Genomic DNA, 25525 nt, shown 5'->3' with positions numbered 1-25525 from the left:
ATAGTTTTATGAAAGTTGTCGTCGTATATTATTTTAATTTAATAAAATAATATAGCAAATATATCTCACGGTAAACTAATCGTAGGTCAAAACACTGGTTATGTGGACTGCATTTTATTTTTAAAAAATGCAAAAAAATATTAATTCTTTCTTTTCTTGGGTCGAACTTTGTAATTATTGACTTAAAATCTCATCCTTTTAAACATTTGTATTACTGTTTTTATTTACAGTTGCCTTGAAGGATGGAATTCATATTAACTCATCGCATTCAATAATTAAGCTAAGAAACTCTCCAGAAATTAGACAGAGTTTGTCATAAATAAAGAGTGATATCGTAATATTATCAAAGCAGTGAAAACATATCCAGGAGTTGCAGCATATCTCATCCGATCACAACCTAATTATTGCCAATATTTTACTTAAACTTCAATGCTTCAAGAAACAAGATAAAATTGCTACATTATAAATAAGAAAGCAGCAGAATTTAGGCAGCGGAATAAGACAAGAGGATTCATTGAGCCCCATGCTCTTCATGTTAATCATGGATGAAATCATCAAAAGCGTTAAAAAAGGAAGATAATACAGAATGGAAAACACAGACATAAAAATACTGTTATGCAGACGACGCAATATAAATAGCCCAAGATGAAGATAGTCTGCAAAGACTGTTCCACAGATTTAACATAAGAGCAAAAGAATTTAATATGAAAATCTCACCTCAGAAAATTAAAACAATAGTAATCAGCAAAGAGCCAACCGGATGTAAAATAGAAATTGCTGGCATCAATATTGAACAAGTAATGGAAATAAAATAGCTGGAAATTGCACTGTCTAGCTATGGAGATAGACATAAATAGACGAAAATAGACTGGCAGGATACCTTAATAACACTAGATGGCAAAACAGATACGTTAATACTGAGATCAAATCAAGAATTTATAAAGCCAGTGTAACACCATTAATGGCATATGCCTTAGAAACAAGACCCAACATAGCCACAACGCAAAGGCTACTAGAAACGGCAGAGATGAGAATACTGAGAAGAATTACAGGAAATACGCTGAGAGATCGAAAGAGAAGTGAAGACATTAGAAGAAAATGTAGCGTACAGTGTATAAATGAATGGACACAAAATGGAAAAAAAGAATGGAATAACCACATAAGCAGATTGGAGAAGACCCGTGTCGTCAAAATAGCAAGAGATAAGTCACCAATGGGCAGAAGAAGTATCGGACGACCGCGCAAAAGATGGAGTGACAACCTTCTATAGAGGTCTTAATCCGCCAATGAACAAGCAGAATTGCTTATAAAGAGGGAAAAAAAGAAGTAGAATTAAGAGAGTTGACGGACCCTGGTATAAAATAATGTCTACAACAAGAAATATGTGGGAGCTTTGATTAATCGGAAACTAACGGATACTTGTATCGAGGATATCAATGAACAATGGGAGACATTCCATGTTAAAAAGCTGTCTTCTCGATACATGCAAACTGATGAACGACGAGATCTTAAATATAATGGAACAGCTTAGGCAAGCCAAGAACAAAGGAACTCTCACAAACAAAAAAAAAACAGAAACAAAATCAGAGAAACGAAACAAATATGCTGAAAACACAGCATCTGTATATTTATTTACTCGTTTTGAATATAAGAAACCAGTTCACAAAAGGTTCTTACCTAGGTGAATTGATATAATAATAATACTAATAATAATAAAGGTCTTTATTTTTCCTTCAAATTCATACAAACACAAAATGTATAAATTATATATGCATAAAATACAATAAGAAAGAAAAAATGCCGAACATCAGTTGGTGCTGATTTCAAGAAATAAGTACCTCTGCTTTTCATCTTAAGCAAGAGAAAAAAATATATAATATATTTTTTTGCATGTTCTGTAACAATCAATTAAAAACCATAACCAATAGAAACATTTAACATTTAAATATTGTCCAAAAACTATCACAAAGTTTATACATACTTCATAACAGGTCATCAAATAGTTGCACATGTGTTACTCACTTAGCAATTTAGATTTCTTAAAAGATATAATCGATTTTAATTTTAATTCTTTAGCTAATCCATTATATACTTTTGATATTTGATATGTAAATGAATTTTTAAATTGTTCTGTACGATGTGGCGGAGCTGTAAATGTATTTTTGTATCCTGTATTGACATTATGTATGTCAGTTCTGTATTTAATTTTTTTAAAAAGGTATGCTGGTAGAAAATTTTTGATAATTTTGTAGAAAAGACAAGCAGCATGTAGAAATCTTCTCTTTTTCATGTTCAACCATTTAAATGTTTTAATTTGTGAGAAATAGGCTGGTGTCTTCTTACACCACAGATCAGACGAAGACACGAATTTTGAACCACCTGAATTCTTCTCCTGTCATCTAAACTAATACAAGGTCCATACACAACATCTCCATAGTTAAATTTTGATAATACTAAACTTTCGCACAATATTCTTTTTACTTTGTATGACAGACAGCGGCGATTATGGTAAATTGTTCTTAGACTGAAAAATGCTTTACTCACACAGGTGTTAATATGTTTTGTAAATTTGAGGTGATTATCTAAAGTTAAACCTAGATTTTTTGCACTAGTTACAGGTTTAATGATTTCATCATCAACAACTATTTCAATGATGTTACTCATCTCCAAACACACCCTGTTTTTACCAAAAACCACCAGATTAGTTTTTTTAGAGTTTATATTTAATGCATGATTTCTTGCCCAAGCAATCAATGATTTAATATCTTGATTAGCAATCTCAATAGCACTTGCTGTGTCAACTGGGTAAAATGAGTGGTAAATTTGTGTATCATCTGCATAGAGATGAAATTTACAGGTATTCAAGGAGGTATATGTTGTCTAATGCAAATTTAGATTCCTCATGTCTCACCAATGCACAGATTTAGGCAATAATCTGAATTTTGGTTTCGAAAACATAAGAAATCTTCGGATTTCGACTTTTTGTTTTTAAAACAAATATACTTTGAGGATAAAGGTAAAGAAATCGAAGAACTTTTATATAATTATGACTTTTTCAACTCATATAAAAATCGCATTTGCACATGGGATCTAAAGCTGGTTGTCAAGGTGTTATATTTTTTCGGTACTACTGTATAGAATGGAGAATGGAGGGGAAAAGCATTAAAATTGTAAGTATAAAGCAGTCCTGAATCCATAATCCTGAAAACGGGAATAGTGCATAAGAGTACAGAAATAAACTTCAGAAAGAAATAATTAAAACCAGAAAGTTGCAGTAAGGAAGAACAAACATTAAATATTTCAACCACCATAACAATTGCTTTTAAGATATTTCAAATTTGAACGCATATAATAATCTACTTACTATTCGATATCAGTTTAGTTTTTTACAATATAGGACACATTATTAGTCTGCGAAATTGCTGACCAATAGCATTTATCACAAATTTATCGGCGTTAAGGAAATGACATCCAGTTTTTAATACCTCGTGTTAGTTATCACTACCGCTATCTTATTCAGACTAGAAAGATTAAGAAATTAAGTAAGAATTTTCTTATAAATACAACATAAATATTTTTTTGTTACAAATAATATCATAATACATGATCATACGTAATAAAATTAGTAGACACACATTAATGCTGTGAACTATTAATTGGATTTTGGGATCATTTAACGGTAAATATTATAAAAGAATCCCTTCACTGCTAGTTGCAAATCCAAATTGATTTTGCCCTGTGATGTTTTATCTGTACCGAGCACAATGGGCGTTTTGGGTGACACCAAACACCCTAATCAAGATATTCCAAGATTTACTAGAAAAACTCGGTTCTCGCAAAGATTAAATACCAAACGTCAGATAACAATTGAAGACTAGATACAAGCAAACATTTGGCCATACAGGGTCGAACTGCATATAAATTGAACAGTAGACGAGTAATTTAAAAATATCATGTAAAATTTGATTTGAAGATTATATGCTAAAAATTATAGCAGTAAGTGGAGAGTTACATAAACAATACAGAATCCATGCAGACGTATCAAAATAAGCGTTATGATCTTCTGAAGATTATGATGTGGTAGTTGTAGCACAGTGGTACAAATTTTTTAAATTGCCATTTAACTGCCACTAGCATGCTTCGGAGGGTAAGTAAAGTCGTCAATCCTAGCTACGTATGTAGTCGATAATACTACTGATATACTGATTTTTGCAATACCAGGGCGTTCCCCCAGTGCGACTGAGAAAACTGGAGTTAAGCAGTCCCTGTATATCTTTCTAATTTATCGGGTTTATCGATCAGATGACCTAAATGACCAATGCGAATGTCACGTGGTTGATAAACCCGACCCATTAGAAAGAGATGTAGGGACTGCTTTGCGTCAGTTTTCTCTGTCGCCCTGGGGGAACGCCCTGGTATTGCAACAATCAGTATATCTTGTATTATATGTCTATATGATCATATTAAACAATTTTTTTTAAAAGTCACAAAAGTATTAACCCTGAACATCTCAGTGTTACATATAAGTTACGCAATATTATGAAATTTAAACACAGCGCTGCAAGGAAACCAGTGATAACATCGCATAGATGGTGTAAGTTTAGTGAAATTTGACAGTTCCTGTAATGCATGTTTACTGGTTTGCAGATATAGTGTGCAAAAATTTTGTGCCTGTATACATTTTAAAATAAGCTGTTAATGAATATTGAAAAAAAAATGGACGTCGATGTAGAGTATGAGTGTTTTATCATGGAATTTTTTTTATCTCAAAAAATAAGTTAAACCTTACATGAAGGTACATATAACCTAAATCCTTCAAATTTTATTAAAATATTTCGTTACCACTTAGTTCGGTGTAGTGTCAAAGTTCAGTATTACGTATATGCAAGGCTAGGATAAAGTACTACCAGATTTTTGCAAAAATAAACGCATTATTAATGGGACCTGATTTCACTACCAGTGATTTATTCGACGTAATTTATATCATATTAGATATTATATTATATTAACTGCACTGTCGCAGTGTAACAAAAGATATTTATACAATAATTATTACGATCTTCTCGGCGATTTGACGAACAGCGATTATAAGGGTAAAGGGGGGTAAGATGACGAATCGGATAAGATGACGAATTCCCGATATTTTTTCAACGTACATCTCTGGCAACACTTTCTTCAGTCAGGACCGTACAGATGTTCCAAGGTTTCTCGTCTTTGACTACAAATACGTTAGCCGCCAGAGTTTAGTATGATACAAGTGTTGGTGTCGATATTGTGTTGGTGCTAACAATATTATTGTTTTCGAAAATAAGGTTTTAAAGGTTTTTGGTAAGTATTGGATAACTGTTTTATTTTTTATTCGAAACTAATATCTTTTACGAATAAATTACTTACAGAAAATATTCATTATGAATAATAAATTTGACTTTACGATTTTTAGAAAAAAAGATGACACTTTTGGGTAAGATGACGAGTTATTCTCATCTTACACGAATCAACCAAAATTAACAGTAAGTCATACCTATTTTCAATTTCAGATTTAAATATGGGCAAAATATACAAAAGAGAGACAGACAGACAATCTTGGTCGAAAGAAAATATGAAAAGAGCAATGGCTGAAATAACTGCTCAACAGTTAAGTGTCAATGCAGCCTCAAAAGCATATAATATTTCAGAACCTACTCTGAGAAGATATGTTAAAAAATATCCTTATGAGGTAACTTGTGTATCCTAGTTATTTTCATTTTTAAAAGTCAACTTTTATATTTCAGAATTTTCCTGAAAATGCTGGCTGCTTTAAACCAACATTTAATGAAGAACAACTAAATCAACTTCAAAATGTGATAGATATAGATAAACGTGCATTTGGATTAACCACGTTAACCACGGATCAGACGGCAACCGTCGAGTTGTGACAATTTCTTCGGCAGAAAGAGGAGTTAACGTGACTGCTGTTTGTGGCATGAATGCCGTTGGAAATTTTATACCACCGTCATCTTGCCCTCCTTTTTCCTATGTAAAAAACATCTGGAGATTTATAAACAGAGAATTTATGGAAACTGTGAGATGCGAGGTATTTTATATTATTATTTAATACATAAATGAATATATGGGAGTGTATTTCTTAGCATTTACGGTTTTTTTTTTCATTTTTAGGCGCGGTTTTACCCTAGAAGAGACACTTCAAATCACTTAAGTAAAAGTTCTCTCAGACGAAGAATCTGGAGATGAAAATAATGATAAAGATCTTGACCATTTGCCAGGGAGACAACTTCGTGTCCAAGCCGAGGTAAAACTTACAAATAATGAGAGAATTTGCGCCATTGAAGCCAACGCACCTAGAGGCACGCCATCAAAATGTACATTCTTCGTTAAAATGAGATGATTTTCAAAATCGTCCGAATACTTTTCCAAAACCAATTTTATCTGAATGAGAATTTAACACCTGTTAAATTGTTCGAGGTATTTTGGAATGACCCATTATTGTAATACTTAAGAGTCAGAAACTAAAAAATATACTCTTTTCAAAAATACTCCTGATACATGTATCTCACTTCAATAACTGAAATGCTTTTTTCGCGTTTTTATTTTTAGTGAATACGACAAATCAGACATGGAGCATCCTTTTGTTAAAAATGCAATGAGGCGTAATCGATTCGAACAAATTATGCAATTTGTACATTGGGCAGACAATAATAGCATAAAACCAAATGATAAAGCATGAAAAATCCGTGCCTTATGGACTATTTATAAAACAAGTTTATAAAGAACTTCGTCCCAGAAGAACAAATATGTTTTGACGAATCTATGGTTAAATACTATGGGAAGCATTCTTGTAAACAGTTCAAAAGGGAAAGCCAATCAGATTTGAATTTAAAATGTGGTCGCTAAACACAAAAGATGGTTATCTAATTAATTTTGATAAAAATTACTTTTTGTGCCTCGGCTTGTCAAACGTACAGCCTCGTCACAAAAGTATCATTTTTACTCCTAATTAAATAATATGCCATTGTTAAGCGCATATACATATTATATCTCTATGGTTGAGAGCATAGAGATGTCTATGCTCTTATATGTCTTTGAGAGATTGAGAGTATAATATAACAGCCAAAGTTGAGGTTATGTCTTCTCAAAAAATTGAAAGGCCTGAATTGACTTACTTGTCACTTGGTTTCGTTGTCATAGGCAACAGACATGGCAACAGGCTGCTCCTGTTCTTATTCTGTCATTAAAAGATCAAAGATATTAAATCCTTTCTCTGTTTATATGTTGTTAAACCATTATTTTAGAATTTCTATTTTGCAATTAATATTGTTTTGCGACTAATTACTTTCACATATGTAATTTTTCCAAAAATGATTGTTCAAAATGAAGATCTTGCCAAACTTTCGTCATTCAGTAAGGTCACTATACTCCTATAAATACTTAAAAATAAGCGATTCCATGGTCTCCTGGTAGTTTTTTTTTTTCGAGGAATTGATTGAAACCTACAGTTTCAAGTACTGTCAAGTAGTTTCATGTTTTTATACTGCAATACTTGATTTATACAACAAATTGGTCAAATCCATCAACTAAGTCTGGCCCTGATAAACAGCACACATTCATTTCTGCCGATGTACACTAAAAGAGATATAGCAAAATCAATCACTGTTCCTTTCATGACACTTTTGTGTGCCAAAACAGATGCATCACTTTCAGTTGTCAATACGATAGTCGAACAAATACATTACGGAATGATCTTGTCAGCATCACACTCTGGCGTTACAGTGGGCCACTATTTTAACACGTCGGGCTTATGTTCTATAGAAGCGGCGAAAACAAGGGCGTGCAATATTTTATTTTGGGGTGAAACAGAAATAGACAAATAAATAATAAAAGTAAATACTAATGATCGTCGAAAATAGTATGTTAAAATCAATTTACATTAATAAGTGTGAAGTGATAGAATTATTAGTTATAAGAAAAACTGACTTAGTTAAAGATTACCCATTAAAGTAATATTAGTGGTCTCAAAGAGACCATGGCTTTTGAAACCTAAATACCCAAATCCATAATACATGTGTAGGAAGGAAACGATTTGTTGAAGGAAGCGTCTGCTTTCTTCTTGATGTCACTAAAAATTTTGGACAAATCAAAGTACTAACATCGATTCCGAACATCGGAGCTAAAGAAAAAAAGTTCAAAATGTCAAAAATTTAGCATAGAGAATTACAAATCAGATAGGTAGGTATCTTCATGACCAGTGATAACTTCACAAAATAGAAATTAGAAAGAAAACTAGTAGCGAGTATTACTTTGGATCAACAAATTCTTAGAAGAATAGAAACTTACGCCAAAAACCAAACCAACAATATATGAGACGTCCTACCAGTGATGCCATTAATGTAGGTCGAACACATACAGATTATTTTTAAAACAGGTTAAAATCATTTATTCTTCAAACCAAAATTTTTAAAAAGAATGCCTGATGCAATCTTTAAAACTGTTTGAAGAAAGTGATGAAAAATAGTGAGGTTAATATGGGTAGGACAGCTGTTAGAGTGAATGAGGGCGAAGAAAAACTATTACTTCCAGACGAACTCTGTTATCGCTGCCTGTGACAATAGCAGTAGAGGAAGGCCATTTACAGACAAATCTTATTAAAATAAAGGATCTCTAGATTATTTAAAATCTATATTGGAATTAATCGGCGAAGCTTTAGAATTAAAAACTCACTTTTAACTCAGTAATGCAAATATCACAAGGTGTACGCAAGGGCTGTATTATATTCCCTCTACTATTAAATGTCTATGTAGAGATATTCTAGGTAGCGATTCAAAACCAAGCAAAATAAATGGCAATAGCCGGGACACATTTAAACAACATACGTTATACCGATCAGGCTGCCATACTCAAAGATAATTCAGAGATTTTACAAGAACATCTGAATATTGTCGACAGAATGAGAAAAGTATTTGGCCTAAGAATCAATATCGACCAAAGTTTATAATCATTATCAGACAAAAACATTATCAGGTGTTGACAAGTTTAAATATCTTGGATGCACATTAAATGGAAAAATAAGTAGTGATGTAGAAATAAAAATAAGAAGATCCAAAAGTACTTAAAAAGAATTACTTTTACGCATGGTAAAGTATTATATATAACCCATAAAAACGTACTAAGATGAAACATGGTATTTTAAATTAGAATCAATGAATCACATAAAAGCGTTCAAAATGTGGACATTGCAGAACCTACTGAGGATCATGGATCGATTATGTGACAAACAAAAAAGTGCTAAAAAAAATGGAACCTAAGTTAAAGTACATACTATAAACTATAGAACAACGAAAAGTTTCCTATTTGGACAGATAATGGGAAGTAATAAATATGGAGGTGACTGGTGGGCAGCCGTACCACCAAAATAAAGGAAATTTTTGGGAAAATAGAAAAAGAAGCAAAAAATAGAATTAAACATCAATGAAGAGAACACGCATGTTGTTCTACTTTGACTAATTGACAATGAGTATTGAGACAGTATGAGACAGTAATTGACAATAAGTATTGAATGAGACAGTATTTAAGTGCCACCATAACTCATGACAATGATGAATACACTGCAATGAACAATAAACATCGAACATTGAAGATTCGGATGTATAGAAAAAATATTAGGCCGGTCATCATATACATCTCAGAAACCTGGACCAGCACGAAACAAAACGAATCGAAGATATGTAGAGAAAAATAAATATGAGATATTAAGATTAAGATATTAATATTAATAATTTTAATGAGTAGGGCAGAGGGAAGAAGAGATCATAGAGAAAACAATATTCATAATTGCGAGATATAAGAATTTGGTACTGAATTCGAAATCTAGGTGATTGTTACAGTTTCAAGCGAAAACTAATTACAAATATATGACAGATGAATGTTACATGCTGGAAGTATGTAGTACTTAATGAAGAACGAATGCCAAAACTGATGTGGAAATATAATGCAGACAATGACGAAATAAAGAACGCCGCGAAAAATGGGCAACAGTTGGCAATAGACAGAAACGACAGGCAAAAACAGTGAAACTTGAAGCTCTCAGGCAAGACTGAGAACCAAAAATTAATTGATTCAGTTATGGTTGATTTTTCTGTTCAACATCTAACTCTTGTATCTATTTAATAAACCTCGGCCTCCAGTGTAAAAGAATGCTTTATTTGTAAAACTGTTGAACACTTTTTACATTGATAGGTATATGTGTTAATATCAAGATAGACATAAAAATTTTCATAAACGACCTGCTGCAAACTGATTCAGTTACTGTCACTATGGTTACAATACATTTTTATACTAAAAAAAGTGCTTTATGCTGTGTTTTATGCTAATGAAATATATTTACTTATTTTACCAATTTGTTTTTAAACAAAAATCAACAATATTTACAAAATTACTCTGACTCATAGAGATTGAGTTTTCAAAATTAAGACGAGTTTATTTAAAGTAATACTAAATAATAATAAAAAAAATGAAAAACAGTATGTTATATAACGATTGTAATTATAACGATATATAACGGTATATATATTAACCCTTGTTGCATAAGTGGCTCTTTTAATTGTTTACAGTGAGTTACCTAACCTAAAACGTGCTATGTATGTGTCCTAAAAATTAAATAAATGCACGGCGTGTCGTGGCGCTACTTCCGTGACGCTTGCCTTAGCATTTTACGTTAGAGAAAAAGTAATACAACGCCGGTATAGACGCATTACTTCAATAACAATATTTGCATATATCTAATAATTGCAGAACGCCCGCTATAATAAGGTAACTGATATAATTTGAGAGATTTACGAAAAATAATATCGAAAATAGCACAAACTAAAGGATTTTTAGAGAAATCAAAATAAAAGTCAGAAAAGAATGGATACAACTTAGAATATCAGTTAGCGCTATATCACAGAATTCAAATTCCTGGAAAATGTAATGGAAAAAGTAAGAGCGTCTTCATATATGAGGACGAATATTTTTAGTTGGTTAAATCCAAAGATGGATCTTAAAAACTATAGAGGGATCGGAGTGATTGCTACTATAGGCCGACTATACTCAAAAGTACTACGAAACCTGATAGAAAATGATATTAAAGACAAACAACCAGAAGAACAAGCGGGATTTAGGGCCGGACGCTCCACTATGGATAATATCTTCACATTAAAAATTGCAATGGAAAAACGAGTGCAGAGAAATAGAGAAACTCATATAGCTTTAATAGATTTGGAAAAAGCATATGACAGTGTACCGATCTCCCAACTATGGATAGAAATGGGTAACTTGAAAATAAACCCAATTCTTATTAACGCCACTCAAAAATATTACGAACCAAACTTTGCAAGAATTAAAATGGGACAAGAAATCACCTCTCCTTTTCAAACAACAAAAGGACTAAGACAAGGCTGCTGTCTGTCACTCACCTTATTTAAAATCTATTTGGACAGATCCTTAGTGAAATGGGTAAAAAAATGTAGAAACATGGGAATAACGGTGGAAGAAAACAAGCTATATACACTTTTCTTTGCGGATGACCAGGTAGTAATTGCCGAAGACAGCTACGATCTTAGCTATATGGTAAGAAAACTACAAGAAGAATATTCAGGTCTAAACATGAATATGACAAAATGTGAATATCTCTCAGTGGGAACAGATGAAATATGTGACCTAGTCTTGGAAGACGACAAAATCAAAGGCGTGCAATCCTGCAAATATTTGGGGGTCATTTTCAACAAGAAGGGAAATAGCGCAAATGAAATCAGGAAAAGAATAAGCAAGGGCAGAGCAGCGACCCGTGCCTTAAACTCTCTTCTCTGGCAAAAAACAATTCGACGAGAAACCAAAAAACACATTTACGGTAATATAGTCCAAAGTATTACATTTTACGGTTCGGAAGTATGGGACGTCACCAAAGCTAATAGAAACAAACTTATGACGACAGAAATGGATTACCTGAGACGAAGCTGCGGTAGATCGAAACTGGAGAGAGTTAGAAACGAACAAATAAGAAACGAAATGAAAATGGAGAGAAATATCAATGATGATATAGAAAGAAAACAATTAATCTGATTCGGACATGTTAAAAGAATGCCAGAGTACAGATGGCCTAGGAGAGTACTGGAATGGATCCCTTCTGAAAGAAGAAAGAGAGGACGACCACGGAGAAGTTGGCGCAACGATATTGATGAAGCAATGGCGGCAAGAGACTTAGAAGAGGCAACTGCATATGACAGAAAAAGATGGAAATTGGGGGCGGAGAAGCGGCGACAGCCGTAATAAATCCGTTATTATTATTATTATTATAAATAGATAAAGAAACCAAAGAATATAGACTTTAAAGGCCAATGTTTTGTACTGATACATTTTCCGGGCTTATAGGCCGCCGTCTGAAATTATTTCTTCGTAGACGAGACACAAACGAAAACGAATGAATACAAAACAAGAAAATAATGTAAAATTAGTTATTGAAATGATAAACCATAAAAGTTTAGTCTTAGATCAATATGATATTAAAACTTGACATTAAAAATCAAAGTCAAATATGTGACAATCTAAGTAAATACTTTTTAATAGATGACTCAGGCAAGAAACCACAGAAAAAACGTCCAAAATCGTCAGTAGAAATATAATTAAACCGGCTAGGTTGGCGATACATCTTATCTTGGACATATATTCGGACACGAGAGATATAGCTTCCTTCATTATAATGGAAATGGAAATGGAAATAACATGGCTGCTTACCATCTAAACTGGACTAAACCTGGAAAACTGAACTAGAAAAGCCCAAAATAGAGTTGAATTTGCATAAGTTTTCGCCAATCTTCATAACAAACGGCACCCAAAGAAGAAGAATGGTTGGAGAATTGACTGAATATATTCATATAAAGTAAGTTATTAAGAATGGAAATTTAAATTTGAAGCAGAAAATCCTAACTGATAGCTGACAAATAAAAGAAAAAATGAAGTAGCCCGAGCAGTAGGTAAGAATATATACAGATACGTAATAATTATATTATTCTATTTAAGTTAAAATCCAATATTATCAATTATAATATATTATCAACTTAATTAGATTTATATAAACTTTTTCCTATAACAATTTTTATAGAAATTCCTATAAAATTTTTTTAAGGACGTCCTTGTCAGAGCCATTCACAAAAGTCTAACTTCCGATATTGGGTATCCATCCGTTAATAAACCGATTCGTAAACCCATTTTGGTTAGAGAATCCCAATTTTTGTCAATTCAAGGTGCGAAGGATGCTTCTTGTTAAAAGAACCGTGAAAGCTTGATTTTTCGCATTTTTAAATTTGAATAGGGGATATGCGGGTACTGTTTAAGTTTCTTTTGGCGTTATGTTAAAATGTTAAAATATTCTGATGTATTAAAATAAGTATTTCCTAAATAAATATAATATTTGATTTAACAACAAATTTTAATTAATTAAATATTGGTGATATTAATAACATTCCTTTCAAAAAATATGTCGTGTGTTTCGTGGAAGTACAAACATTGAGCAAAAAATAATTTTAAAATCACATTGTATGTTTTACAATAAACTGTAAATACAAGGATTAGCTTACTAAACTTTTTTGGAAGCTTTATGTTGATAAAAACCTTAACGGAAGATCCAGAAATTTTGTAATTTCTAATTTAACTAAGCCGCCACCGTGCTTCTGAAAGCACGTAAAGCCGTCGCTCCCAGATAATGTAAATGGTCGTGAAAAATGAAATCCTAAGCCAAAAGCACTGTAAGGTTATAAATAGACAAATATGCACAAAAAAGTAAAAAATATGCGCACAATATGCACTAATTTACCAAAAATATGCATTTCTTTTTGAAATTATGCATTAAATATGCATATTTTTAGAAAATATGCATACTGTCAATGGAAACATATATTTAATAATAGTATATTAATTAATGTTTATTTTAATAATAAAAAACAATATAAATAAATTTAAAAACTGAGTAGGTCATTGTAATGTACTAATTAAATGTAATGAAAGTAGTAAAAAAGTAAAATACTATTCATTAGAATTGTGTAAACAATAAATGGCCAAATTTGTTTTAAAATTTTCCAATAAAAACTTATGGCTTATGGCAAATAAAAACTTATCTTTGTACATATATTTGTAAATTGAGAAACTTCTTTCCACAACAACGGATGTAATGGGAGTATATTTTTAATTCACAAAATATTTGGTTCTAAACGTAGTTCTTCGCAAAAATTACAAACAAGAACGTCAGATACCTCAGTAAGTTTCTGATAACCATTGTTTTTTTGAATTATTGTTTCAAATTTTTTAAAAATACCTTTTCCAGCGTCATTCATAACATTTTGGCACGCTGATCCAATTTCTTTTATTAAGGCTATGTAAATTGTATAAAAACTCTTACTGAAAATCTACGTCATGCCAAAGAACTGAATAAGAGTTGTTATAACATTGATCAGAAATGAGAAAATATAAAAGTAGTAATAATTAAAACAGCAAATGAAAACTTAAAACCAAAGAAAAGAAAACATAAAGACTGGATGACTGAAGAAATACTAGTATTAATGAATGAAAGAAAATCATTCAAACCAAAAAATTCGATTAAATATAATAAAACTGATCGATTAATTAAAAAGAGAATAAAAGAAGCTAAGGAGAGAATGTTACACGAGCATTGCCAAGAACTAGAAGAAATTGAGAAAAAATATGACTTTTATAACATGCATAAAAGAATTAGAGAAATAACAGGAATGAGAAAAACACTTCAAACTAGGCAACTAAGAGATGAAAGTGGTGCACTTATAACAGATATAAACAAAAAAATGCAGAGATGGACACAATATATAGCACAACTTTTTGAAGACAAAGAGAGAACAGAAGCACCAAAAGAACTTAAGGGTGATACTGGGCCTACCATTATACGAGAAGAAATTAAATATGCAATGAAACAAGCTAAAGGTGGTAAATCTCCCGGGCCTGATAAAGTTCCTATCGAATTACTCAAAATTGTAAATACTGAATCTATTGATCTTCTTTTAGATCTATTCAATACCATATATAGAACAGGTATAATACCTAAAGAATGGCTCCAATCAACATTCATACTGCTACCCAAAAAAGCCAATGCAAAGGAGTACAATGAACATCGCACCATAGCCTTAATGAGTCATGTCTTGAAATTGTTTTTAAAAGTAATTCACAATAGAATACTTAAGAAATTAGATGAAGGCATAAGTAATACACAAATGGGATTTAGGAAAGGACTGGGAACACGAGATGCACTGTTTGCAGGAAGTGTTCTTTCGCAGAGATGCTTAGATATAAATCAGGAAGTATATGTCTGTTTCATTGATTTTGAGTGCAGCATAATCGGCTTAAAAAAATTTTATTTAATAAAAACATAGACAGAAGAGACATTAGAATCATATGTAACCTCTATTGGAACCAAACAGCAAAAGTGAAAGTTGAAAATGAACTAACCGAGGATATCCAGATTCGCCATGGAGTCCGCCAAGGGTGTATTTTATCACCCTTGTTATTCAATTTATACAGTGAAGCCATCTCAGAATTAGCGCTTGCCGAAGTCAGTGAGGGCCTTATAATAAACGGTGAACCATTTAATAACATAAGATATGCTGACGACACCGTCCTGCTGGCAGGAACACTAGAAGAACTGCAACACCTTGCTAAACGACTAAAAATATATTGCAACGATTATGGACTAAAAATAAATTTGAAGAAAACCAAGTTCATGATATTTACAAAAGCACAAAACATCAAAGTTAAGCTAATACTAGATAATACAGAAATTGAACGAATATCTTCGTACAAATACCTTGGAGCATGGATCACAGAAGATACTAATCAGACAAAGGAAATAAGATGCCGCATTGAAATTGCACGGTCAACTTTTAATAGAATGAGAAAATTTTTTGTAATCGCTATATCAATATATCGCTCCGAATAAGAATGCTTCGATGTTTTATTTTTCTACCCTTTTGTATAGGGTTGAAGCTTCGACGCTTAAAAAATACAACATTAAAAACCTAGAAGCATTCAAAATGTGGTGTTACCGACGTATTTTCAAGATATCATGGATGGATCGCAAAACAAACGAACAAGTTCTCGAACAACTAGGAAAACAATGCGAAGTTTTAAATTCCATAAAAATCAGGAAATTGGAATACTTGGGCCACATCATGAGAGGTGAAAAATAGGAACTACTAAGGAATATAATGCAGGGTAAAATCAAAGGCAGAAAAAGCGTAGGAAGACGTAAAATCTCGTGGCTACGCAATCTCCGTGAATGGTTTGGATGCAGTTCAATTGAACTATTCAGGCGCGTAACCAACAAAATTATAATTGCCAGAATGATGTCCAATCTCCGATACGAGCGGAACTTGAAGAAGATATTGTAATACTTTTTTGTACCATTTTAAAATAGTAAATAATGGTATCTGATTATGTTTTTCTTACTTGCTATGTGTATTTTTAGTATACACATAGTACTTTTTGCACCCTATTTTGTTCTATTACATCATTCAATTTTATTACATATTGGACTGCATTGGACTGCATATAAAAGTCAATATTTGTGCATATTTTTATGAAAAAAGATGCACATATTCCGCGCTCTATCGTAAGTAATACAAATATATTTTTGTTTTGTCTCGCATAATATTTATCAATTGGGCCTCAAATTTGTTTATACTTAAATATATAATAGTGGTATTGAAAGAGTTGAGAATGTTTTTTGAAGAAAAATAAAATTGGAAACGACGAAATAAATTTTTGTTTTAATAAAATATAATAATATTACCTTAATACCCATATTGACATGAAGTGTCTTGCACAATCAAACCAATACTGGCTGCCGATAAAGACTACCTATATCCAGATAACATTTTACCTCATATTATATTTTAAATTAATGATAATACTACTATCATAACATTGTGAAAGGAAGGTATCCAATTAAAACTCACAATTTCCGTTATGTTTGTTATTGTTTGATAACTTGACAACTATTTATCTGCCAGGACTATTAGATATATTATATAATTAGGAGTTTCTTCTATCTGAAATTTAGGCTATTTGTAACCCGTGCAAGGTCATTCAAATTAAAGAAAACCGGCACCAAAAAATAATCTTACTTATTAGATAATTGATGGATTCGACCGTTACTTGATGGAAATTCATTTTATGTAACAATAAAACACTGAAAACTTTGTTTTCAAAACTTCCACAAAATTTATTTTAAATTCTTATCACTACAGCTGTTTCGGCTAATTGCCTTTCTCAAGTGAGAGAGGCAATTGGCAAGGAACTTGAGAAAGGCAATTGGCCGAAACAGCTGTAGTGATAAGAATTTAAAATAAATTTTGTGGAAGTTTTGAAAACAAAGTTTTCAGTGTTTTATTGTTACATTACTTATTAGAATACGTAGATCTAAATAATATATTGTATGTACATAAAAAGGGCAAAACAGTGGCAAAAGGGAAAAATAAAAAAATGGAATGTTGAAGGATTCAAAAGTCCAACAAAGACACAAGAATATCAAAATACTCTACAAATAAAACTCAACGGAATCAGAGAGATAGATACTACAGAGGAAGAATGAAGACAATTCAACACAATAATAACGGAATCTGCAGAGGAACTCTCGTAAAAACCAAAAGGCAAATAAATGCGGAATGGGATGATAATGAATGCAGAACTGCAGTAGAGGAAAAAAGGCAAGCTGGGCGTATCCAATTTCAAAGAAACACAAGAAACAGCACAGAAATTTATAACGAAAAGAGAATACAAGCGACTAGAATATGCAGAAGAAAAAAAGAGAGGCTTTGAAAAAACAAGTACAAGAAATCCTAAAACATAACACACAGTCATGTAAACCAAAATTGATAATATGCAAGGATGTAGAACTACCAACAGAGAAACAAAAAATTATAATGAGATGGAAAGAATACTATGAGGAAAACCTAAATGCAGACAATGGAAGTGATCAAAACGAGATAATATATTTTACGGCTTAGCAGTACATTGAAAGTCCGAATTATAAAGAAGTAGTTCAAACAATAAAGAAACTAAAAAACAGTTGTTTGTTGAATTGTTAAAATATGGACGACCCGAACTCTGGGGAAGAATTCATTACCTGATATAGTTGGTATAGACCAAGGAGCAAATGCCGGAAGAATGGGCAGTTGATCTTATACAGTCAATATATAAAAAAAGAGATAACAGGGAATGCCAGAATTACAGACCAATTACATTGCTAAATGTAATATACAAAATCCTCTCTGGCATTATCTACACTAAATTGTCAGAATACTCCGAAAATATAATTGGTGACTATCAAAATGCATTCAGACCAAATAGAACCACTACAGACAACATATTCATACTTAGAACAATAAAAAAAAGCTTATGAATACGACAATAGAACTATATAATATGTATATAGACTTTAATCAAGCTTTTGATAGGAGACAAAATGCTGGAAGACCTCCGAAATCTAGGTATACCAAAAAAATATATCAGCCTCATAAAAATTACGTTTCAGGGTTCAAAATCCGCAGTTAGAATAGATGAAGATCTGTCTCCCCTGTTTGACATCAACATGGGGATGTCCCACCTCAGTGGGATATCAAAACCAATGTAACCGGCCATATAACCACCAAAACAGTACAAAATACTTTATATGCAGACGATGTGGCCATTATTAGTAGAAGAAAGACACAACTAATGGAAACGTTCAAGGAAATTGATCCTGAAGCACAAAAAACAGGACTTAAAATAAACAAAACAAACTAAGTACATAACCATTAAAATAACACCTGAGAATGAAAACAATATAGCAATAGACAACTATACTATTGAACGTGTGGATGTCTTCACATTTCTGGACACAGAAATTAATCAGAAGAATTCCGTAAGTAGCGAAATTAATGCACGTATTTCCAATGGAAATCTTACATACTATGCTAATAAAAAAATGATGACAACGAAATTATTAGACAAAAGAACCAAAATGACTATCTAAGGAACTTTGATTAGACACGTGGTAACTTATGGTTGTGAATCCTGGGTAATGACAAAAAAAGAGGAAGCCTAAATCTGGCCATTCCAGAGAAAGATACTGAGAAAACTATATGGCCTGGTGCAAGAGGAAGACGACACATGGAGAATCTAGAGAAACGACGAGGTTGATGAACTGAATGAAGGGTATGACATTGTAAGACATGTAAAAAGTCAAAGACTGTCATGGCTGGGGCATGTTCAGCGACAAAAAGATACGAAAACGACAAAGAAAATGTTATAGTGGAAGCCGGTAGGAAGGCGGACAAAAGGAAGGCCCATGATGAGATGGCTAGATGACGTGGAAGACAACCTGAAAACCATGAATATAAGACAATGGAGGAGAAGGGCCTACGAGAGATCTGAATGGAAGGATATGGCCAGACAGGCAAAGACCTATCTAGGGTTATGATGACAGAAGAAGAAAAAGGAGATGTACATAAAATATGTCCATCCAATTTGAAATAGCCAGAACTAGATTCATAGCAATAAGAAAGCTCTTAAGGAACCACAACCTAAGCGTTAGTGCTCCAAAGTCTAAAGGTACGGACATACCGAAGATACATGCATGTATGCTATGGTCGTGTGAGGTCGTGGTCGCGGATTTTCTTATGAGATCGCACATACCAAGGTTGTATCACCCGTTCACTCTCGCGACCTATCATCGCGGTTTACAGCGATGTCGATGCCAGAACAAAATAGTTTGTTTTACATCGCGATCGAGCTGTTGATCGCGTGGCTAATTACAAGTTTATTGGTGGTTTTTAAACCACGTGGCATTCGCCGAAGATACGGATGGTATGATAAATATACTAAAATATATCCAGACTCATTCTCATATAAGCATAAAATCTGTTTGAGTGGTGTTTCTTAAGCTCTTTAAACAGGTGATGGTATTCTCCCAGATACCATCTCACTACTGTTGCTCATGTACATAATTTTATAATGTAAAAAAGCTAACTTTCCTGGAACACATGTAAGTCACCTCAGAACCGTACAGAACACTGAAAGAAAGGTATCTTTGATATGTTCTGCCCGGCATCAATGTAAACCTCGACCGTGACCGCGACCTCCACTGCGACCTTAGGGTATGTCCTTACCCTAAGTCAAAGAAGCAGCTCTTATCCTACTTAATGAAGAAAAATATTTAGCAAACCCATAAGCAGGATGTAGCAGGTTTGGCTGCCAAAACTAAAAAAAGAAATCAACAAGAACATGCCAATAATAGGGGAGTAATAGGAAGCGGGGACATCGCTTACAACTCACACACAATACATATGCAACACACAATACACAACCATATAATTGATGTTATATTATAAGTAGATATAAGTATGAGATATGATAAAAATGATTAGTAACTACTGAATATAAACTGAAATGTTAAATGTTGCGAACAGTAATGAAAGCAAATAGGTAAACCACAATGTATTATTGCTTATAATAAATGTACGTTAGGTATCGACCACTTCGATCATATTATGTGTTATTAATCCTCTCTTGAAAACTATTAGATGATATTGCAAAGTCTTATTTCCTGTAGGTGCCTAAGTTATTGGCATATACTTACATGATAAACGGATTTAATATTTTAAAAAAACACTATGGCGGAAACTGCAATTTCTTAGCTGTTAGAAATAGAGTTTTCTGTAGTTTAAAACATGGTAATAGAGTCAAATTTCTATTAATAGAAACTTGACATAAAATTTAGTCGCCATATTTGGTTTAATAATTAGTCTTCTTCGAATGTGGACATTATTTTTTATCTTAGCTTGTCGGCGTCTTTATTGGTGCGTTGAAAATAATTTTAATGGATAGTGATAAATCTTATTCTTTATAGTTCACATGTTTCTAACTGTCCGTCTATAAATATTTCTATTATGAGAAACCACTAAAATTTACATTGACTCTAGTGTGCAACTCAAAAATATTTAATTTCCATATATCTGTACTATTTATTACTAGGACTATTATTAATTTTATTACATCTTCAAATTATTCACTTAACGTTAAATTGATAATTTGTTATAAGGTTATTTTTAGAGCTTTCAGAATTTGCAGATCTATTTTAGATGTAAAGAAATTAAATTTTATCTATTATCAGAAACATTTTTTAAATGTTCCTGTCTTTCCCCCATTTCATTATTAATTTTATATTCAAAATTTTTCATTAATGTATCTTTAAAAAAATTGAAAAATCGAAAAAAAATTTCATATTTTCTTTAAGTACTATTTTTTGAAGTATATATGGTTCAGATTCACATTTTTAGGCAGAAAGAGATTATTATGAAGTCAGAAAATTAAATTAGAAATAAATTTCAAGAAATTAAAATTAAAAACATTTATAAGGCAAACAGAACAAATGCAATAGACAAAACAGACATTTAATTTAAAAAGGGGATAGTTTGTAGGTTATTATATATTATTCCTTGTGCGAATGAGGAACTGGCTAACATGAATTGTTTTTTTTTTGTTGTCTCATAAGTTTTGAGAGGTAAAAGTGACATAGGTAACGTAATTAGAGGTTATAGTATGAGTTCTTCTCTTTTAATAGTATTGTAAATATCTTCAATAAATATAAATAACTTTTAAATAACATAACATCACATTTAATTTTCAACAAAAAATTTACATTCCGATCATAGTTGTTACTATCATTTTCCCCTTGAAAAACTTACCTGTTACTCATTAAATGGTTGCAGTAAAAGCGATGATCATCTGTCACCAGTTTACCATAACGGATTTTAAATCGTAATTTACGCAATAAGTTCCGAAAGTGATATTTAATGAGATGAGTAGGAAGTTTCCAGGACGAGCCGTAGGCGAGTGCAGGAATCATGCGAGTCTCGTAAAATTACTTTGGGATCGTGTTACTTACGTACAATATTTTTTCTACAGTTTTGTATGTTAAAAAGAATATATGGATAAACTTTACTTACGAACTTTTATTAAACACTTTAAAGTTACTCTCGTGAATTCAACATTAGAAAAATCTAGTTATGAATATTAATAACATAATTATAACAATTATTTAAATTGATATTATTATTGTACTTTTAGTATTTTTTGAGATATTAACTTGGTTGTGGCCACTTTCAATCTGTGAAGCAATGTGAATTTTATTTCTTAAAGAATTTTCTACGCATCCCTCTGCTATATTAGTTGATTTCCATCCTCCGTGTCCTACGTAACCTTCAAGTTGGTTATAGTACCACCACTATCAGCCAGTAAACTGTCTGCGCTCTTTAGTGTATTCTTTGAGATGCGGTAATTTAAGATATTCCCTATTCGCTCCGTGCGTGACTGACGCGACACCTACCGCCTGCATCTGACAGTTTTGGACCTACCAATTTTCAGGTTAAACATATGACATATGTTTGACATTGTTAAATACATGCGAAATTGACAATTATTAATAATTAACTTTTTAATTATATTTTTTCAGTTTATATACAAAATAAATGTAGTATTAAAAACTGGGTTTCTCAAAATTATTCATAATATATCTTTTCAACCATAAACGGAAAATTTTCAACCATAAACGGAAAAGAAAGGGAAAAATCTAGTACTGGCAAAACTGGCAAAGTTTTTCACGTGAAAGAGCATATATTTAAAAACAGTAATAGTGAAAGTTAGGATATAAAAGCTAAAGTCATCAGGCACTCTGCAGTTAGCTTGAAGCCTTATAAAATATCATTTAAGGTAAATTATTTAAATTTTTCCTATTTCAATTGCATAAAAATGAAGTTATGTGATATTTACTTTTTCATATTAATAGTATGGATCCATCTTTTTCTTTTCTCTAATTTATATGTAATCTTTGGGAACCTATACACCTATACACTTACTATTTTTGCTATTATTAGCACAATTAAATACGCAATATGTATTTGCACACATTTTTGATAAAATTTATGCGTAAAAAGATAGGTCCAATTTTGTCATATTTCGCCGCTACGGACGCTGCGAATAGTGCAGGCGATTTTTCCAAAAGTGTGAGTACCAATAGGTTGTATACTACACCTTCCATTTTTATAATAAACAAATAATCTACGATGCGGTGTGTTTGCTTGACGTAATGACAAATATTATATAAATATAAAGTTGATGTTATTGTCAAAGCCGTTACCGTTACCTAGCTACCAAAAATTGTCAAGTGAAAAAATTAGTCCCGAAAGTAGCTACTTTCGGAACGAGTTGTGTAAAATGGTACTTTTGATTTACTAAATCATACCGAAAGTTTCATTTTCTGGACGGCTGCAGAGAAACTATGTTTTCTTTAATATTTAATAATAATCCTTGTATCCGCATGTAAGTAATATTTATGTATTTAATTTCAATTTTCACTAAATTATATTTTCACTTAATTTTTTATTTAATGAATTTAAATTCATATTTAATAAATCGCACACATAATATTGTCATAATTGCTATATATTTTGTACCAGATAGTACCCTAATGCGGGTAATTATTTTACCATGTACCGTTGACTTGAAGATGCATAGCAAATTATAATATGCGAAACCGGTCGTTGGTGGTAGAATAAATTGATTGTAAGTAAGTCTTATTCTTATTTTTTTTTACTTATTTAGAATATTTATCATTTTTAAGTATGTCCCCAGGTATGACCTTTTTGTTTTTCTTATTTTAAACGTCTTCATTAGTTTTCCATTGTGTCCAATGCGTCTTAATACTCCTTCATTTGTGATTTTAACAGTCGAGCGAATTTTAAGAATATGTCTGTTGAGCCATAGTAGCATTAAAGTTTTGGAAATGCAACACAGAGAAAATGCAACTCAATAGAATAGCCAAACTCGCTTTGTACTATAAACCGAAATTCTAAAGAAATATTGGAATACCCAGAAAAATGCAGCAAGACTCCTTGCAGAACAAGACACCTTGGAGGTAGAACAGGCACTAGCTTAAACCCTTAAGGTGAAAAAAAAGGAGAAGGGTACTTCTTGGGTGCCTAATTACTACTTCTTTAAATGTAGGCCCATAATATTATGTTATAATATGTATAACGTTCTGCACTAACGTTACCATATCGTTCTTTCCGTTATCTTAAAGTACGTATTTTTTTTATTTCCTTTCTGTGTGATTCCCTTTTTAGTGTATCATCATACCAAACAAAAAATCACTGGATAAAAGTTAATTGAGTTGTAATTTTTTGGCCAATCTATATTTACCTTTAACGAGCAATTAAAACATAAAAAAATTCTTCGTGTTCGCTACTTGAATAAAGAGGTAAGCTTTATTATTATTTACGATCAAGTGGTTCTAAGTATTTTGATTAATACTATCAATCGCATAAAATTTTCCAAAGAATTCTGCATGTATTTATTTATAAATTGACAAATATACTAAAGTATTTCGTATATATTTCTGTAGAACACGATTATTATAAAATTTATCTATTAGCTAACAAAACCTTGTGTCTTCCTGGAACCATCGACAGTTTATGTTGATAAGTAATTTCGTAGAAGATACATTTTTTTGGATTGAAGTATTTTCAATATTATCTAATCATCTCGTAAAGATATGAGAATGGGGTATCTACATACTAATATTTAAAAGTGTACTAACTGTTATCATTTCTTTCAAATATAAATAAGGACATTGTAAGAACTATAAATAATTAAAGTAACAATAAATGTAATATTATAGTCCATACAAAAAATTTGTTTTTACGAAGACTCTATTGTTCTTTAACAGTCTACTTGAATGGGGATTACTACAATCATATTTTTGTCTGATGATTGTAAAATAATGTTTCATTATTAAATGTTTTGCATATGTTTGTAACGGGATTTAATTAAGTATCGGATCTGAATAACCTAATTCAGTTTAAAATTTTAAATCCTTATAATAACAACTACACTATTATTTTTAAACGCGATTTCTTTTTTATGACATTAAAAATATCGGTGTAATGAGGACGCACGCTGACCTAGTAAAATTTGCAATGTAATCAAAAGCTTATTAAATAATGTGTACAAATTAAACAAGTAAAAACAATATTATATCAACAAACGCACGTCAGTTAAATAGCTGGAAATCACGGAATTAAGAATATTATTAAGAATGAAGAATCCAGAGCACGGTCGATGTTAGTGTTGTCATCCGTCAACTGAGTACTATCTGTTATTGTACTTAGAAAACTAATAAACGGAATTATAAGTATCTACTGTCTGTGTCAAGTTAAGAATTCATAAAGGAGCCTTATGGGAAGCGGTGATGCCAGAACTACCGATAGACTGAGATAGGCGAGAGTAGTGGAGTTGCAGCGAAAAAGCAGGGCCGAACTGCATGTTATATTGCACATTAGACGTTTTTTCACTTAGGTAACTTTAAATTTTTTTTGTTTTTTTGAAAAATAAAAATTAAAGACATGTCTTTTTCTCACAACAGTTATTTATTAAATTT

General features: G+C 31.8%; 1 protein-coding gene across 4 annotated transcripts in view; it reads right to left on the bottom strand.

Annotated features, from left to right (window-relative positions):
* Positions 1–25525, bottom strand: part of ham (hamlet) — a 377563-nt gene that overhangs the window by 92360 nt on the left and 259678 nt on the right. Inside the window, exon 1 of one of the 4 annotated variants that reach the window (XM_072520635.1) lies at positions 16841–16912. The exons of the other annotated variants lie outside the window; for them this stretch is intronic. Within the exon in view, the coding sequence (XP_072376736.1) occupies positions 16841–16852 (12 nt within the window). The 5' untranslated portion in view covers positions 16853–16912. Of the gene's footprint in view, positions 1–16840; positions 16913–25525 lie in introns of those variants that run through there. 4 annotated transcript variants of the gene reach the window in all.

The sequence above is a fragment of the Diabrotica undecimpunctata genome, chromosome 1, assembly GCF_040954645.1.
Source record: "Diabrotica undecimpunctata isolate CICGRU chromosome 1, icDiaUnde3, whole genome shotgun sequence".
Lineage (NCBI taxonomy): Eukaryota > Metazoa > Arthropoda > Insecta > Coleoptera > Chrysomelidae > Diabrotica > Diabrotica undecimpunctata.
The sequence above is the reverse complement of the archived record's forward strand: the minus strand, read 5'-3'. Positions and strand labels throughout refer to the sequence as shown.